At 43.7% G+C, this 18,657-nt stretch overlaps 2 protein-coding genes across 4 annotated transcripts; one reads left to right on the top strand and one right to left on the bottom strand.

The window, feature by feature from the left end:
• Positions 1-2,789: 2,789 nt before the first annotated feature.
• Positions 2,790-11,534, bottom strand: PDCL (phosducin like). Of its 3 annotated transcripts, XR_016038524.1 has the most exons (5): positions 11,395-11,534; positions 9,304-9,480; positions 5,381-5,562; positions 3,928-5,242; positions 2,790-3,196 (listed from the first exon to the last, which is right to left on the bottom strand). XR_016038524.1 is itself a non-coding variant. In XM_055399811.2 (4 exons), exons 2-4 carry the CDS (start codon positions 9,473-9,475, stop codon positions 4,691-4,693), a joined length of 906 nt encoding a protein of 301 aa, XP_055255786.1. In that variant the 5' UTR covers positions 9,476-9,480; positions 11,395-11,534; the 3' UTR covers positions 2,790-4,690. The 3 variants fall into 3 exon arrangements, 2 of the variants coding, with proteins under 2 accessions (XP_055255786.1, XP_088697287.1); XM_055399811.2 differs by having other exon boundaries at positions 2,790-5,242; XM_088841161.1 differs by lacking the exon at positions 11,395-11,534 and adding an exon at positions 10,440-10,834 and having other exon boundaries at positions 2,790-5,242.
• Positions 10,724-14,366, top strand: LOC148776077 (uncharacterized). The gene is made up of 2 exons (XM_088841162.1): positions 10,724-10,861; positions 11,325-14,366. The coding sequence occupies exons 1-2, from the start codon at positions 10,851-10,853 to the stop codon at positions 11,635-11,637; spliced, it is 324 nt and encodes a 107-aa protein (XP_088697288.1). The 5' UTR covers positions 10,724-10,850; the 3' UTR covers positions 11,638-14,366.
• Positions 14,367-18,657: the final 4,291 nt, after the last annotated feature.

The following is an 18,657-nucleotide window of genomic DNA, read 5'->3' as shown; positions in this document are numbered from 1 at the left end:
AAGTTAAGTGTATGTATGTTTATTCCTGAAACAATATTTGTTTTCTTTGTTACTCATTAATAAATCATGTGAATGTAAGGCTTTCTGATTCTTTTTCCTAAAAACAAATTCTATAAAATGATCACGGAGTCCCCTGGTGACCTGGTGGTTAGGATTCCCGGTTTTCACTGCTACAGTCCAAGTTCAGTCCCTGGTGGGGAAACAGATCTCGAAAGCTGCTCAGCCTGCCCCACCTCCGAAAAAAAGAAAGAAAATAAAATGATTCGTGTATGGTGCCAGACATCACCCACATCACCCAATCCAAAGTCTGTGCTCTTCTAATTTAACAGGAAAACAAAAAACTATTTGTTCCCTCTCCTCTGCTGCCACCGTGTGATCGTATTGGGTTATAACCAGTATTTCTACAGGCTTTGGCAGGGCTGAGGGCTTGCTTTGAACTTATCTGGGTCTCTCTGATTAAAAATATATAATATGTCTGCACAAAAGTTATATAACATATTGTCTTCTAGCCTACTGTGGTGAATTCCAGCCTATTCCAGCCTTGGGGATTTTCCCCACTTAAGCAGTGACCATTTATGTCATCTCAGACCAGACAACAGAAATGATGAGACGCAGTCCTCGTCCCCAGAGACTTCATAATCTAATGTGTAAACAAATACTTAGACAACTACACCCTGAAGATGGGGTTGTCCTATGGGAAAAGGAGACACGGTCATTTAAGTCACCAGGACTTTTCACGTTTCACAACTTAGGAAAAACTTTACATTGTTAAATTAAACCAGATGCAATATGATAGCATGATGGTGACAGTAAGAGTTCTTAAAAATTCACTGATTCATAAAATCTGAGAGCTCGACATGTCTTAAAAAAAATCATCTAATGCAACCCCTCATCTTACAAGAGGGGAAACAGGTCCAGGGAGAGGAAGAGACTTATCTAACAGCACACAGCTGGTCAGGGAGAGGACTGCAGTTCATGCTGACTGTACTCCTGATTGTTGCCACCCAGAGCCAGACGTGGGTGGCAGTGTGGTCAGGGGTGTAACGGGACTTTGGGAAGGACTTTTTGGAGGCAAGGGGGACACTGCAGGGGGTACACTGCTGGTCATAGCCACGGTCCAGATGGGAAGGTTGTTTTTTGTTTTTTATTTGGTTGCCCTAGGTCTTAATTATGGCATGTGGAATTTTTAGTTGCCAGCATGAGGCATCTAGTTTCCTGACCAGGGATCGAACCCAGGTCCTCTGAGTTGGAAGCATGGAGTCTTAGCCAACGGACCACCAGGGAATTCCCCAGAGAGGAGAGGTTCTGATATGAAACAGAGGTAGGCCTGGAAGACCCAGCTCTCCACCCAGCTTCATATCTTTCTCTTACTTCCTAAAATTCTCTTCCTGTTTTTCCTCCTCCAACCTGTTCTCTCCACTTTTTTTCTAATTGATCATTTTATTGACATTTGATCATTTTGCTTTCTTTGCTAAGAACAAGCATCATTCTAACAGTACACATTTTGGAATGCCACAGACGTGAGTTTAAACTTTGCCCTGCCCTCTAGCTGTGTAACTTGGAGTTGTTACTTAACTCTGCAAGGTTTTGGTTTCTTCATCTTTGAAATATTACTCCTTCTTACCACAAAAGGATGTGGCCTTCAATGAGCCCTTATATTCATTATTAAACACTCAATTCTTACCAAGTGCCAGGCACAGTTGTGGGTGCTGGGGATCATAAAAAAGCACTTACTTGAAGGCTGACTAGGTATTTTATGAATCGACTCATGTAACTCATCCCCACTTCTCAGACGAGGAAACTGAGGTATGGAAGCATTCTAAGTCTTGCCCACAAAGCTTTAAATGTCAGCCTAGTTCCACAGTGAATAGAGGCTATGCCATACACAGGGACGAAAATAAAGTCCATGCCTTCATGGGATTTTCATTCCAAAGGAAAGTGGAATCTGGAAAACTACTGAGACAGTTTGTAATAGACAAGTATTGGTTTCTCATTCCTCTCCCAAGTCCATGACCAAACTGGAGGATCGTGTAAACAAAGAAGAGAAGTGACCTGAATGCTCTCCTGTTTCAACTCCTTCCGCCCCTTATGCAAATAAAAAAGGACAGCAGTGAACCCTTGTTTTGACAGCTGCTGTCACTCACCTTAATCAACAGGTTGGTGATCCTTAAACTTGAACCACCTGGAGGGCTTGTGAAAAGTGTGCTGGGCCACTCCCAGAATTTCCAATGCAGTTAGTCCAGGGGATGCCTGAGATTTTGCATTTCTAACAAGTTCCCCAGTGAGGCTGACACTGCAGTTCTGGGATCACACATGGAAAACAACTGAACAATCCATGAAGCACTGTTGTTCCCATTGCCAAGGTGAGGAAATTGAGTTTCAAGAAGGTAAGGTGCCTCACCAGAAGTTCCACCAGCAGTGGGGAACAGACAGGATTTGATCTGGCTCCAAACCCTGTGCTGCCTGCACTTCCCCTAGGACAGGATTTCCCCATTCCATGTCTACTCACTTTATCCCAGAATTTCTGTTCTTGAAAGGCAAAGTCAAGGTGCTAGGAGAGCATGTTTTCATTTCCAATGAGAACAGAAGATGGCTTATAAAAGCTTTTAAAATATTTCTATTACCCAATAATTCCTCTTCTAGAAGTTTATACTATGAAAATAATACAAAATATAGCCCCAAATACAAAGATGCTATGTGTTTTAGCCCAAAGCTAGGAATCTAAATATCCAATATCAAGGAACTGGTTAAATAAAGTATGATCTATCCAAATGATGAAATATTATGAGGCCATTAAAAATTATTTATTTAGAATTTAACATGTCAAAGCATTTATGATACAATATTAAGTTAAACAAAACATTGAACTAAATTCAATAAGCTCTCAATGTTATTAAAAATATTGAAAAAGCTGGAAGGAAATAAACAAGAACATTGACAACAGCTGTCTCTGCTTCTAATTTCTATACTTCCCAAATACTTTCTACAATAAGCTTTTTTTAATTAAAAAAAAAAAAACATGCAGTTTCTTTTTCTGGTTAACTACAAGAGATACTGTCAAGATCCTATTACAGTTCAGTTCAGTTCAGTTCAGTCGCTCAGTTGTGTCCGACTCTCCGCGACCCCATGAATCACAGCACGCCAGGCCTCCCTGTCCATCACCAACTCCCGGAGTTCACTCAAACTCATGTGATTCCTAAAAAGCCAGGGAAAGCAAAACTGAACTTTAAAGCTAACATTTAATTACAGATTATATTTTTCCTGACCCTACAATGTACATAGTTCAAAGTAAAAAAATAAGAGGAAAAAAACTCAAAAGACAATTATTATCATAAACACACAGAAAGAAGACCAGAAAGATACCTGTAAAACGATAACAGGGATTATTTTTGGTTGGTGGAATTATAAGGCTTTTTAAATCTCTTTTTTTATTGTTACATTTTCTACAACGAACATCAATTACTTTTTGAATAAAAAAATCTTTGCTGCTTTCCTTTTTAAGAGGAACTACCTCTTAAAAGGTTGTTTTTAAGAGACAACCACCAAGCAAATTACAGCACATCTATACAATGGAATAAACAGCAACTTTAACATGTTGTAAAAGAGTATTTAGTAACACAGAAAAACATTTGATATATTAGCTGACCATACTATAAAACAGTATGTTCAGAATGATCCCACTGTTTTGTTTAACAACAAGCACACAAAATGTCTGTGTATACAAAGAAAACACCTTGGAAGGAAATATCCCAAAATATTAATAGTGTTTTATCCTAGGTAGTAAGATTAGAGATTATTCTAATTTTCTTTCTTTTTTTTTTTTGCTTCTGTATTTTGGTAAATTTTCCTTTCTTGAATATTGGTTACTTTTCCAATATTAAAAAAAAAACCAACAAAAGCTACAATAAACAACAACAAAAATTTTACCTTGTTAAATAAAAGAGAAACAGAGAAAAGGTGAGCAGGGGTATCTTATTCAAAGATCTTTAAAAAGGCTTCCCAGCTCCATCCCAGCTCTAATTTTTAAGTCAAGCCGGTCTTCCAGCATCAAAAGGGAAGTTTGTCTCCATCCTTCCTCCTACTGTAGACTTAACAGCGCTTGAGCAGGACATCGACTCCAGCAGCAAAGGTCACCCCTGTTGATGGGGCAAACATATGTGGTCCAGAACCTTTAAACAAGACCCTAGGGAGAACAGGGTCTCGGGGTTTAAAAATGTAACTGCCTTCTATGGCAATGAGTCTGATTACACATGAATATAATATGATCATTGATGAAGGAAATGTAGTATTTATGTTGCAAATAACACACTAACTAAAGGATTATACTCCCAGACCTGGCAGAGACCTCTGAGACCATCTGAAGACAATTTCCAGGACACTGTCTTTAGGATGCTATGTAAATATTGACTGGAAACAATAACAGAGATGTCACGCTGGAGGATCTTAAGTAAACAATTCAAAAGCCTGTCTTCCTGTTTATACAATGTTAAGTCACTTCATGGCTAACCACAAGGTGATTCAGCACGCTAATTTGATCGGAGAATTTCTTGACCTGACATATCATAAAAGGGACTATGAAGAACAGGGGGGAAAGCCGTTTTTTCTGTCACAAAAAAAGAATGAAAATAAACACGCGGACATGTGTCTTTCAGCCCAAACCATGAGAGGTCTATGCCACTGGCCCAGATGGTCAATCAATTTCCAAATCACTGTCCTCACTGTGGCAGGTGGCAGAGTTACGCACAGAGGTTAGCAACAAAACTTCCTTTTCCGGGAGCAATCCAAACTCCTGGAGGAAAGCCTCAAGGTCCACAGCAAAAAAATCTTCCCCCAGCTGGTCAGTGACACGGACAAAGTTGCCAATCAGTTCGCCCCCCTTGTAGATGAGCAGGGCGGGGAGGGCATTCCTGGTGAAGCGGCTGCTGGCCCCGATCACCGAGCTCCTCACCCGGCAGAACTTGACGGCCGGGTACTCTGCTGCCAGGCAGAGCATACAACCATTCATGGCTTCAGTCCCCGGGATGCCGTCCTCGTAAATGTGGACCATGATGAGAGTGCTCCTCTGCTCCTTGTCAATCATGTCCAGGAACCCTTCTCCACTGGGGATCTCAAAAACCTGCTTGAACTGGGGCCCCTGGTAGAGCTGCTGCCGCATCTCTTCCATCCTCTGCTTCCGGTACTGCTGCAGGAACTCCTCATCGTCCTGGTCCTCGCTCATCACCGTCAAGTCCTTCAGAGTCATCTGCAGGGGGACCAGCAGTGAGCGTAAGAGACGTAAACCCGCCAGCGACACAGGTTACACAAGACGTGTGAGGTGCCATGCTAATCATACTGGAGATCAGGGGTAGCTTCGGAGCGAGGCCTGGGTGCTTCTAATTACCTTCCCACTGATCTTCTCCTGGAGGTCCTTCTGCTTCCGCTGCTCCTCCTCCTCGTCCAGATGGGACCTGCAGCTCAGGGACAGCTTCTTGATCAGCCTCTCCATCTCCCGGCACTGCTCCTCCCGCTGCTCTGTCTCCAGCTGTTTGAAGCGGCGCCAGTCATTAATCACGCCTTTTGGACCTGAGTTGGGGGTGGATGTGGAGGTGACCAAGGATGACCAAGAGATTAGGGGCCAGTGCACATCTGTCCAGAGCTGGCTCCATCAACGGCACAGGGACGCTCACACAGGGCAGCGTGGTCCACACACAGGCACATCCATGGCAGGACGGCGTGTGATAATTAAAGGGCCACACTAAGACCCAATGTTAGGAGATGAGTGAAATGAATTCAGACTCATCTATCCAAAGGAAAATAAAGCAACTCTTAGAAACAATAAGGTAGCTATAGGTTTCCTGCCATGAAAAGTGTCTAAACGTATTAGGTCAAAAAAGAAAAAGTAAAATGCAGAACAATATCATGGTATGACCCTCCAATTTTTAGAAAAAGAACTATACGTTCACGTATAAATATCTGCATGTATTTGTATATGTACCTGTTCATTTGTATGACCTCTATATTTGTGTGTAGAAAAAGGGCCAGAAAAATAGGTAAACTGTTAACAGTGGCTATGTCCAGGAAGTAAGATCTAAGGAGACTGGTGAGAGAGAACTTTTACTTTTTTCTTTCCACACTTTCATATTATCTGACTTTTTATAACAAGATTGTGGCAGGTTGTCTGGTTACTCAAACTAACCCCAAACCTCCCGGCCCCCTGCTATACAGCCCTGCCCCTTACCATGTGACCTGTAATAAGACCTCTGGGATGAAAACATGTACCCCCAACCCACTGATGCAGGGCTTGGCCATGTGACTTACTGTGGGCACTGAATTCTGAGCAAAAACTTAACGAGCTGTTATATGTCTCCAACAGCCCTCTCTTTCTCTACACTTGGTCAGGAGAACAGTGTGTCCCCAAAGGAACTGCTCTTTTAGCCTAGTTCCTGGAATGACACGACATATGAAGCAGAAGCAAGGCTGCTGGTGATCCATACAGGCAGCACGTAACATGACTGAGAAATAAACCTTTGTTGTCACAAGACATGAGACTGGGAGGTCAAGGTTTATTTGTCGTCACAGGAAAAAAAATGTAAATATCTGTGTGAAGAAAACTTTAAAATGCTGCCAAGAATCACTAAGAAAGACCTGAATAAAAGGAAAAGCAACACCATATTCCTGACTAGGAAAACACAACATCACAAGGACATCATTATCCCTAAATTCATCCATATATTCAATGCATTTCTGATGAAAATATGTGATTACACACGTGTGCATGCTCCTTTGGAAAAATAAGAAAGCAGAAGTTAAGAAAATAATGACATGGAAGAGTAGTATATGGGGACCAGGCTTACCAGATACTAAAACATATGATAACGGAATAATTAAAGCAGTGTGGGAGGACTTCCCTGGTGGTCCAGGGGTGAAGAATCCGCCTGTCACAGCAGGGAACAGGGGTTCAATCCCTGGTCCGGGAGGATTCCACAGGCTATAGAGCAACTGAGCCTGTGTGCCACAAGTACAGAAGCCTATGGGCCCGAGAGCCTGCGCTCCACAACCAGGGAAGCCACTGCAGTGAGAAGCCTAAGCACCGCAACTAGAAGCCTCTGTGAGGCAATGAAGACCCAGTACAGCTATAAACAGATAATTAAAACAGAAAAACAACATTGCAATATTAAAACACAAATCAGTGGGAGAGACTACCAAGTACAGCCAAAGACGCAAATATAAGCAGAAATTCAGTACAAGGTAGAACTGGCATTTCAAAACAATGAAGAAATGGCCAGTCCTGGTGTCTGAGTGATTCCCTGGGCCCAGCAAAGGGACCAAGTTTCCAGAGCCTTGAAGACAAGGGGTAACACCCCAAAATACAGACTCATTTTCCACTCTACCTTCATTGGCCAAGCAGCTGCCAAGAACAAAGGTCGCATCTCCCAATACCAGGCAAACAAATGCAGTATTGCCTCATAAATCAATTGCTTCTCTGAGGTGCCCACCAGTGTTTTTGGGGGAGAACCTTTGAAAACAAGTTGAGGAGCGGCTGTTCTATGAGACTGCAGAGATTCCCTGAAAGAATCTGGATGTCATGAAGGAGGCAATGCTTCAGGCAGAGGAAGTGGCTGCCAAGATTACTAGGAAGCTCGAGAAACAGGAGAAGAAACGCTTGAAGAAGGAAAAGAAAAAGCTGGCTGCAACTGCCCTGGCTTCTTCAGAAAATAGCAGTGCCCTGGAGGAGTGTGAGAAGACAAGTGAAAGACCCAAAAAGAAGAAAAAGCAAAAAAGCCTCAGGAGGCTCTTCAGGAGAATGGATGGAAGACCCATCTGTCTTTTTCCAAACCCAAGAAAAAGAAATCTTTTTCCAAGGAAGAGCTAGTTAGTAATGATCTTGAAGAGACAGCTGGAAGTCTTCCCAAGAGAAAGAAATCTTTTCCCAAAGAGGAAGCAGTTACTGACCCTGATGAGTCAGAAAACAAGAGGGTCCCCAAGAAAAAGCGGAAATTGTCTTCCAAGGAGGAGCCACTCAGCAGTGGACCTGAAGAGGCTGTTGCCAGCAAGAGCAGTGGCTCCAAGAAAAAGAAAAAGCTCTGAAAGCTATCCCAGGAAAGTGAGAATGGACATCTTCCTAGTGGGGCATAACTTACAGAGGTATTCCCCATCCCATCCCCTAGAGCCCAATAAAAATAAAAACAAACAAATAAAAAGCAATGGAGAAAAGACGGTTTATTCAGTAAGTGATAATGAAATAACTGGGTAGCAGTAGGAAAAAAATTAAGTTGGAGTCCTAACACTTAACAAAATGAAGTCCAAATAAATCAACAGTTAAGTGTTAAACAAACAAACAAACAAAATCATAAAAATACTCTTTTTAAAAGGCATGGGGGTCTTTTTTAAATAATCCTGGAGTGGAGAAAGGCCTTTTACATAAGAAATAAAACTAAGAAACTATAAAATAATGCTTTCAAGCATATAACAATTGGAAAAAAAAAAACACTTTCTGCCAGGAAAAGAACAAAAACCAAGAGACAATAAAATAAAAATATTTGCAACTCAAACCACAGATTAATTTCCTTAATATATAGCTTCCTAAGAAGAAAAAGACAAAGTACCCAAATTTGAAAATGAGCAAAGGACATGAACGTATCCCTTAAGATTAGAAAAAAATACTCGTCACTCCCAACCTAGAGGGGTGGAATGGAGGTTCAAGAGGGAGGGGACATATGTATACCTATGGTTGATTCATGTTGATGTATGGCAGAAACCAACATAATATTGTAAAGCAACTACCCTCCAATTAAAAATAAATAAAACTTTTTAAAAAAGACTTGTCACTTCTAAAAAGATAAAAACTAAAACTACAGTGAAGTCCCATTTGCCATCCATCAGGATGGCATCAGGGTATCAAAAAAGTTTGTTAACACACCAGAATGTCAGGTATATGGGAACTGTCACACTCCTGGTTAAACTACAAACCAGTACCAGCTCAACTGACAGCAATTTGGAAATAATAAAATGCAGAAGTGTAAATATGCCATGGCTAGAAATTTATACTACCAGTATACTCACACCCATGATTGACAGGATATCAAACACCTATTTTGAGAAGCTAGACTCAAACCACAGGCCGGGCTATCTGAATCATCAGCATACTGCCATGCATACATGTTAGTATTGCGCAGTGAAATGGTAACACTGGGTTGTCTCTAGATGTGCGACTGGAATTAGACAGACGTGATCGTGAGCCTTCCAATACATGATCATGAGATTCTGACACATATTTAACGGACATTTTTTAAACCTACTCCCGGAGCCCAGGACCTCCAGTACCTGTGTTAACTGAGATGCCTTCGCTGGGCGAGTCCGCGTCTGCGGGCGTGGCGCTGCCAGCCAGGGCGCCTCGGCCTCTGCCCTTGTCCTCGTGGTCGCTGTCGCCCTCCTCACTGCTGCTGTAGTAGTACTGCAGCTTCTCCCCCAGCAACTTATCATCCAGGGTCGTCATCGTGCCTGCAAGAGGGCGACAACCGCAGGCTCTTAGCTGGCTTGAATCAGACAGACATCAATCTGAAGAGCTGGGGCTCACCTGTGCTCAGATCCTACTATTTATAAAACCCTAAACGTGACTGTTTTCATAAGCAGGATCTCAGCAAATCAACACGATGATCCTGTGACAGGGCTTAGCATGCTCTTTTTGTGAAAAGCAAAACTGAGGCTCAGATGAGGAAAGTTTCACTGCCAAAAGTTTACAGCAAACAGTTGAGCTGGGCTCAGATCCCAGGAGTTCCTAACTCCGACAGACTGAAGGGGTGGGTCACTGTCTTCTGAACAGTATACACAGTGTACACACAGTATACCCTGAAGTAGGATGGTGGCTTGGAGGAGTCTACAGAGTGACTTAAGATTTTTGTCTACACATACTTTTTGGTTTACCTACCAAGCAAGACTGCTGGTAATTGAAAAACTGGATAAGAATTCTAGCGAAAAAATCCAAAAAGCAGCACCAAGAGTGGGATGCTGAGACACTGCTTGTCTAAGCCCATCACTCATTCATCTCTTGCCTTCCACTTCCCAGTGAGGGTTAGAAAGCCCTACTGACTTTGGTTAAAAAAGAGGCCCATGACAAGATTTAATAATTCCTCAGTGTTTAAGTTTCCTAATGTGGCTCCTTCGGCAAAGAGACCACCTGCAATGCAGAAGACGCCTGTTCGATCGCTGGGTCAGGAAGATCCCCTGGAGAAGGAAATAGCAACCCATTCCAGTATTCCTGCCTGGGAAATCCCATGGACAAAGGAGCCTGGAGCGCCACAGTCTATAGGATCGCAAGAGTTGCACACGACTTAGCGACTAAACCACCACACCACCAGTGTTTAAAGGACCATGGTGAGAGCCAAGCTTCTGAAAAAGCCTGGGACATCTGGGGAGAAAGGTACAGCTTAGTCCCTCACAGGTCTGCCTGAGGATCTCACCAGGAGAGGCTGTAACTCCAGCATGCCTTCCTTTAAATATTGCAATACCATGCTTCCTAGATTCCTAGGCATCCGCGCCCCTGTTAGGCCTGCATAACAAAACTCCCACCGGGCGGGGAGGTCTTGAAAACAAGAGATCGTCAATGCCAAGCACGACGCCTCTGCATAATTTGCCAAGTTCACAGAGACAGCCCGGATCTGTGGGGATATCCGGGGACCCGGGCAGCCAGACGAAGGCGGGGGCGGGGTGGGGGGCGGTGACAGTTGGGGTGCAGAGTGGCAGGGCTGAGAAAAAAGGTGCAGGAACAAAGCCGGGAGCGGGGGTCGGTGAGAGAAATGGGACCAAACCTAACTTAAAGAGGCGGAGGGGCCCAGGCGGTGCAAGGTGAAAAGACAAGAGACTCGGCAGGGATGCGTACACGGTGAGGGCAGTGCCTTGGGGAGGCGGCGGCAAGGGCAGTACCAGCAGAGAGGATGGGGAGGAGGCGGGGCCTTTAAGGGGAGGGGGCCGAGGGCGGGGCCCGCGGGAGGGCTCGCGGAGGAGGCGGGGCCTTTAAGGGGAGGGGGCCGAGGGCGGGGCCCGCGGGAGGGCTCGCGGAGGAGGCGGGGCCTTTAAGGGGAGGGGCCGAGGGCGGGGCCCGCGGGAGGGCTCGCGGAGGAGGCGGGGCCTTTAAGGGGAGGGGCCGAAGGAGGGGCCCGCGGGAGGGCTTACGGAGGAGGCGGGGCCTTTCGGCGGAAGTAGTCCAAGGAGGGGCCCGCAGAAGGGCGGCGGAGAGGCGCGGACCCTTAGGGGATCCCGAGGGCCGTGGGGCCCGCGGAGGGAGCCGGGAAGCGGCAAAGACCCTGGGGGTCCAGGGGCCGCGCCAATCGGGCCATCTCGTCCAGGCTTGCCGACCACCTGTACTCTGCCACCTCCCACCTCATACCCTATCCCCGCCGCTTCTTCCTGGCTGACCTCAGTGCAGTTCCCCGGCCTCGTTCAGTCCGATCCTTCAGGCTGGCACTTCGGAAAGAAGGGGTACGCTTGGCTGGAGGAAAAGAAGTGGCTCGGCACCTTGAGCACGAAGAGAAAAGCCGCCTGAGTCCCGACTGCGCGGGCCAATGGGACAGCGTTTCTGCGTCAGCGCGGACCCACGCTGCCCAATTAGAGGGAGCGCATCCTGGCCGGCCGAGCGGGAAGCTACGGATGCTAGTTTAGGACACACTTCTCGACAATACTAATACTCTTCTATTTATTTTTGTTTTAATTTGAACGAAAGGCCACTCTAGATATGCCCAGCTTTGAGCAGTAAGAACAATTTCATTGTCTTTGACGTGTCCGAAAACATTCCACATGTATTTTTATTGATCGTCAATCATATCACTTCTAGTAAAACAGAAGAAAAGCTTGGACATTAATTTTGCCCAAGAACACACAACCACTTTGGATTAAAAGAAGAAGAAAGTCAAGTCCGAGACAACTAAACGCAAAGTGAAATCCTGTATTGGATTCCGGAAAAGAAAAAGGACTTGAATGAGACAGTTGATGAAATTTGAATAAAGTGTATCAAGAAATAATAGTATTGTTATCAATAGTTCTGATAATTGAGCTACAGTTATGTAAGATGTAAACTTAAGGGAATTCTGGGAGAAGATATAGGGGAACGCTATACTATTTTTTTAACTTTTTGGAAAGGTAAAATGATTTCAGATTCTGAGCCCTTATTGAGGTAGTAGCTCCTAGAAAGCTTTGTGTAAATTGAATCATTCAAAATATACTAAAACAGTACACTGTTTAAAATATAGGTAAGTTTTATTTCCCTAAAATTTGAGAAATCCTTTGTGATTCTAAACCACCTGCATTTGTCTGCAAATTTGTATATGCGCATGTTTTTCTGAGAAGCTGTTTGTCCAGGCTATCAAGAGTCAAAACGCCCGTCCCCAAATTTAGGAAAAGTTCATAAAAAGAGATCCTATGGTAACTTTTTGTATTTCTGTTTGCAGAGTGAATAATCTTACCGTAATCAGATTTTGTGAACAGCCAACTTAAATATGCTTGTGATCTGCTTTAAATGACAAGCCAGCACCCAGCACTCACCCTCTATATAGGAGAGTCCGCCAAAATATTTGTTAAATATGCAGGAGACCCAGGTTTGATTCCTGGGTTGGGAAGATCCCCTAGAGGAGGTAATGGCAATCCACTCAAGTATTCCTGCCTGGAAAATTCCATGAACAGAGGAGCCTGATGGGTTATAGTCCATGGGGTCGCAAGAGTCAGACATGACTTAGCAACTAAACCACCACCAGATAAATGCCGTGCTTTTTTTTCCCTCTCACATCTCCCTGAAGCACTGGTCTTCTTCATGCATGGAGACTCCTTTTCCTTCAAAATTCATTTTCAGTTTAAGGCTGCAAGTCTCAAGGGGGCCTTCAGAGCTGCTCAACAATCCTAGTTGCCCTGGGCAGACAATTCCCCTACCCTCTAAGCAAAGCACTTCACACCTGGTCTTTCACATCTTCAACACTCCTTCCCCTGTCCTGGCTTGTTACCTTATGACCTCCATTCTTATTTCAAGTGAGATACAGAAGCAATCAGTGGAGACTTGTACCCTCAAAATGTACCAACAACCCCTTGTATCTGGGTCTGTGAAATGAATCACCAGTGCAGTGGATTCTGCTCCTTCAGCCTAGGAAATGAATCTTCTGCAGGTTCTTCCCATCTCTCTCCCCTGTGTAATCAGGTTTTCTTTCTGTTTTTCTAGTTTTCATCTCTAAAAGAAAATCCTCTCAGATACCTTTTTGCACTGTTTAGATTGTTAAAAATCCAAAAAGTTTGATAGCACTCAAATGAGACTGTAGGGAATACATGGCTGATAGGAGTATAAGTTGATACAACTCTTACGGATGGCAATTGAGAAATATCTATCAATGTGCCTTTAGCATATGCAACGTGAAAGCCTTTGACTATGTGGATCACAGTAAACTGTGGAAAATTCTGAAAGAGATGGGAATACCAGACCAACTGACCTGCCTCTTGAGAAACCTATGTGCAGGTCAGGAAGCAACAGTTAGAACTGGACATGGAACAACAGACTGGTTCCAAATAGGAAAAGGAGTACGTCAAGGTTGTATATGGTCACCCTGCTTATTTAACTTATATGCAGAGTACATCATGAGGAACACTGGGCTGGAAGAAGCACAAGCTGGAATCAAGATTGCCGGGAGAAATATCAATAACCTCAGATATGCAGATGACACCACCCTTATGGCAGAAAGTGAAGAGGAACTCAAAGGCCTCTTGATGAAAGTGAAAGAGGAGAGTGAAAAGGTTGGCTTGAAACTCAACATTCAGAAAACTAAGATCATGGCATCTGGTCCCATCACTTCCTGGGAAATAGATGGAAAAACAGTGGAAACAGTGTCAGACTTTATTTTTTGGGCTCCAAAATCGCTGCAGATGCTGATTGCAGCCATGAAATTAAAAGACGCTTGCTCCTTGGAAGGAAAGTTATGACCAACCTAGATAGTATATTAAAAAGCAGAGACATTACTTTGCCAACCAAGGTCCATCTAGTCAAGGCTATGGTTTTTCCAGTGGTCATGTATGGATGTGAGAGTTGGACTGTGAAGAAAGCTGATTGCCGAAGAATTGATGCTTTTGAACTGTGGTGTTGGAGAAGACTGTTGCGAGTCCCTTGGACTGCAAGGAGATCCAACCAGTCCATTCTAAAGGAAATCAATCCTGGGTGTTCATTGGAAGGACTGATGCTAAAGCTGAAACTCCAATACTTTGGCCACCTCATGGGAAGAGTTGACTCACTGGAAAAGACTCTGATGCTGGGAAAGATTGGGGGCGGGAGGAGAATGGGACGACAGAGAGTGAGATGGCTGGATGGCATCACCAACTCGATGGACATGAGTTTGAGTGAACGGGAGTTGGTGATGGACAGGGAGGCCTGGCGTGCTGTGATTCATGGGGTCGCAAAGAGTCGGACATGACTGAGTGACTGAACTGAACTGAACTGAATCCCACTCTGGAAAGTTTATCCTATCGATATAGTTGCATGTATGTGTTGTTTACTTTGTAAAAAAAAAAAAAAAAAGAAACATGGAGAACATTATGTATGTATTAGTTTCCTACCTTTTGCAATAAAAATAGGGATAAATAATCCCATTTTCTTATGTGCGCAGGAAGAAAAGCATTGAAGAATATACAAGAAATAATTCAAATGGGAACCAGGAGTGGGAGGGAGACCTTTTATATATAATGTTTTATTTGTACTTTTTAATCATCTGAAAGTATTATCTGTTATGTTCCAAAACTTAATATTTTTCTGAAAATCAACCCTCACTTTCCTCCTTCACCATGCCTCTTCAACCCCATCTCATTTGTCTGATCTCCTTTACAGCCAGAACCAATAGCTCCCTCATTGTCTCCTCATCCTACTTCAGTTAGGCTTTTGTTGCCCGTAGTCCACTGAAACCACACCTGTGGGTTAACTAGTGACTTCCAAGTCGCCAAATCCTAGATAGAACCACTCAGCAACATTTGACAGTTATTTCAAGAGAAACGCTTTCTTCTCTTGGTTTCATGAAGGATGGGCTTCCCTGATAGCTCAGTTGGTAAAGAATCCACCTGCAATGAAGGAGATCCTGGTTTGATTCCTGGGTCAGGAAGATCTCCTGGAGAAAGGATAGGCTACCCACTCCAGTATTCTGGCTTTCTTCTCTTGGTTTTCTGAAGGATACCTTCTCCTAGTTTTTCCAGCTTTGTTGATACCCTCATTAACTGCTTTGCTTCTGACCTCTAAATAAGGGAATGTCCCAGGTTCAACCTTTTGACACCTTTTCGTAGACTCCTTCTATGTATACCCCTGTCAAAGAATAATATGGAAGAAGTTAATTATATGCAAACAGATTTACTCATATGAAAGAGAATCAATAGGTGCTTGGCAACAGGGCTTTTAAAAGGGAGGATTTATAAAAGAGAGTGGGGAGATGTGGGATGTCTGGAAACCGTGAGTCTTGTCTGCTTTTCTAGAGGGAAACTGACAAGCTAGCATTTTGCAAAGCAGTCAGTCCAGGCAGCCTGCCCTGGAGCTGGCTGGCTCAAGGCATCAATGAAAACAATGTTAGCTATTTATAGATTCTGCAGAAAAAGTACAGAGAACAGGTTGTCTCTGTCTATTGTTAGCACCTCTACTTGGCTGAGCTAATTTCCTCATCAAAATTCTCTCAACTTCTCATGTCAGGACTTTCTAGAGAAATATATTCAAAATACAGGTCATATTTTGATGTTGTAAGCACTTTCATTTAAGAGAATTTTAGTCCTGAGGATGTGCTGGTAAGTATTATTACCTGAATTTAATTGGTCTAAGTTTTAAAACCATGCAACAATTCTTATCTAAATGTATGAGAAAACAATAGGGCCATATTTGTGTTCAGTCAGTTCAGTTCAGTCGCTTAGTCGTGTACGACTCTCCGCGACCCCATGAATCACAACACGCCAGGCCTCCCTGTCCATCACCAACACCCGGAGTTCACTCAAACTCATGTCCACAGAGTCAGTGATGCCATCCAGCCATCTCATTCTCGGTCGTCCCCTTCTCCTCCCGCCCCCAATCTTTCCCAGCATCAGAGTCTTTTCCAGTGAGTCAACTCTTCCCATGAGGTGGCCAAAGTATTGGAGTTTCAACTTTAGCATCAGTTCCTCCAATGAACATCCAGGATTGATCTTCTTTAGAATGGACTGGTTGGATCTATTTTATTCCTTTTAAAAAAATATCCCTTGGGTTTCTTTAAGGTTCCAAGAAATGTGAATAAGTGTAGTGTAAAGATCATGGCATCTGGTCCCATCACTTCATGGGAAATAGATGGAAAAACAGTGGAAACAGTGTCAGACTTTATTTTTTGGGCTCCAAAATCACTGCAGATGCTAATTGCAGCCATGAAATTAAAAGACGCTTGCTCCTTGAAAGGAAAGTTATGACCAACCTGGATAGTATATTAAAAAGCAGAGACATTACTTTGCCAACAAAGGTCCTTCTAGTCAAGGCTATGGTTTTTCCCGTGGTCATGTATGGATATGAGAGTTGGACTGTGAAGAAAGCTGATTGCCGAAGAATTGATGCTTTTGAACTGTGGTGTTGGAGAAGACTCTTGAGAGTCCCTTGTACTGCAAGGAGATCCAACAAGTCCATTCTAAAGGAGATCAATCCTGGGTGTTCATTGGAAGGACTGATGCTAAAGCTGAAACTGCAATACTTTGGTCACCTCATGGGAAGAGTTGACTCACTGGAAAAGACTCTGATGCTGGGAAAGGTTGGGGGCGGGAGGAGAAGGGGAAAACAGAGAATGAGATGGCTGGATGGCATCACTGACTCTGTGGACATGAGTTTGAGTGAACTCCGGAAGTTGGTGATGGACAGGGAGACCTGGCGTGCTGTGATTCATGGGGTCGCGGAGAGTCGGACATGACTGAACGACTGAACTGAACTGAACTGCCTTAGTTATCTATTCAGTTCAGTTCAGTCACTCAGTTGTGTCCAACTCTTTGTGACCCCATGAACCGCAGCACACCAGGCCTTCCTGTCCATCACCAACTCCCGGAGTCCACCCAAACCCATGTCCATTGAGTCAGTGATGCCATCCAACCATCTCATCCTCTGTCCTCCCCTTCTTCTGCTGCCCTCAATCTTTCCCAGCATCAGGGTCTTTTCAAGTGATTCAGCTCTTCAAAGTATTGGATGGCCAAAGTATTGGAGTTTCAGCTTCAACATCAGTCCATCCAATGAACGCCCAGGACTGATTTCCTTTAGGATGGACTGGCTTGATCTCCTTGCAGTCCAAGGGACTCTCAAGAGTCTTCTCCAACACGACAGAGTTCAAAAGTATCAATTCTTCAGCACTCAGCTTTCTTTAGAGTCCAACTCTCACATCCATACATGACTACTGGAAAAACCATAGCCTTGACTAGACAGACCTTTGTTGACAAAGTAATGTCTCTGTTTTTTAATATGCTGTCTAGGTTGGTCATAACTTTCTTTCCAAGGAGTAAGCATCTTTTAATTTCCTGGCTGCAATCACCATCTGCAATGATTTTGGAGCCCCCAAAAATAAAGTCAGCCACTGTTTCCCCATCTATTTGCAATGAATGAAGTGGGACCAGATGCCATGATCTTTGTTTTCTGAATGTTGAGCTTCAAGCCAACTTTTTCACTCTCCTCTTTCACTTTCATCAAGAGGCTCTTTAGTTCTTCTTCACTTTCTGCCATAAGGGTGGTGTCATCTGCATATCTGAGGTTATTGGTGTTTCTCCCGGCAATCTTGATCCCAGCGTGTGCTTCTTCCAGCCCCGCGTTTCTCATGATGTACTCTGCATATAAGTTAAATAAGCAGGGTGACAATATACATCCTTGACGTACTCCTTTTCCTGTTTGGAACCAGTCTGTTGTTCTATGTCCAGTTCTAACTGTTGCTTCCTGACCTGCATATAGGTTTCTCAAGAGGCAGGTCAGTTGGTCTGGTATTCCCATCTCTTTCAGAATTTTCCACAATTTATTGTGATTCATGCAGTCGAAGGCTTTGGAGTAGTTATCTATTGCTGTAGAACAAATTACCCCAACATTGAGAGAACAGAACAATATTCATATTTCCTAGTGTACGTGAGTCAGGGCTCTGGGCATGGCTTAGCTTGGTGCCTCTGGCTCAAGATCTCTAATAATGTTGCAGTCAAACTGTTGGCTGTGACTGAGGTCTTATTCTCAAGAGGGGAGTTGGGGCAACAGAGATCCACTTTCAAGCTGATTTCCATGGTTGCTGGCAGACCTGTGTTCTTTTCCACCCGGGTTGGCTTCCTAAATGCCCTTGTTATCTGTGAGATATATATAGAGAGAGAGGAACAGAGAATCCAAGACCGAGAGAGACAGAGAGAGGAGCAGAGAGAAAATCCAAGACCAAGATAGAAATCTGTCTTTTATAACCTAACCTTCGAAGTTACACCCATCACTTCAGTTGTATTATTTTCATGTGAAGTGAGCCAGTGAATCCAGCCCACACTCAAGAGGAAGGGATTATACAAGAACTTGAATACCTTACCAAGAGGCTGAGGGGTCCACCCTGTAAAGTTCTCCTTTGGGGGACTGAAAGCCAGTTAAGAATGGAGATATATTTAGGTTGGTAATATTTTAGAGGATTTTGAAAGTTAGATAACATAAATCAAAGCCACAAAGAATAGCTA

This window comes from Moschus berezovskii, chromosome 11 (genome assembly GCF_049115385.1).
Source record: "Moschus berezovskii isolate FMDL1 chromosome 11, NW_MosBer_1.0, whole genome shotgun sequence".
Classification (NCBI taxonomy): Eukaryota; Metazoa; Chordata; class Mammalia; order Artiodactyla; family Moschidae; genus Moschus; species Moschus berezovskii.
The sequence above is the reverse complement of the archived record's forward strand: the minus strand, read 5'-3'. Positions and strand labels throughout refer to the sequence as shown.

Coding starts and splice junctions, on each gene's coding strand:
- PDCL (XM_055399811.2), bottom strand. CDS start 9,475: ATGACGACCCTGGATGATAAGTTGCTGGGGGAGAAGCTGCAGTACTAC. Junction 5,563..9,303: donor AGGCATCTCAGTTAACACAG/GTACTGGAGGTC, acceptor CCCCCAACTCAG/GTCCAAAAGGCGTGATTAAT. Junction 5,243..5,380: donor AGGAGAAGATCAGTGGGAAG/GTAATTAGAAGC, acceptor GTCCCCCTGCAG/ATGACTCTGAAGGACTTGAC.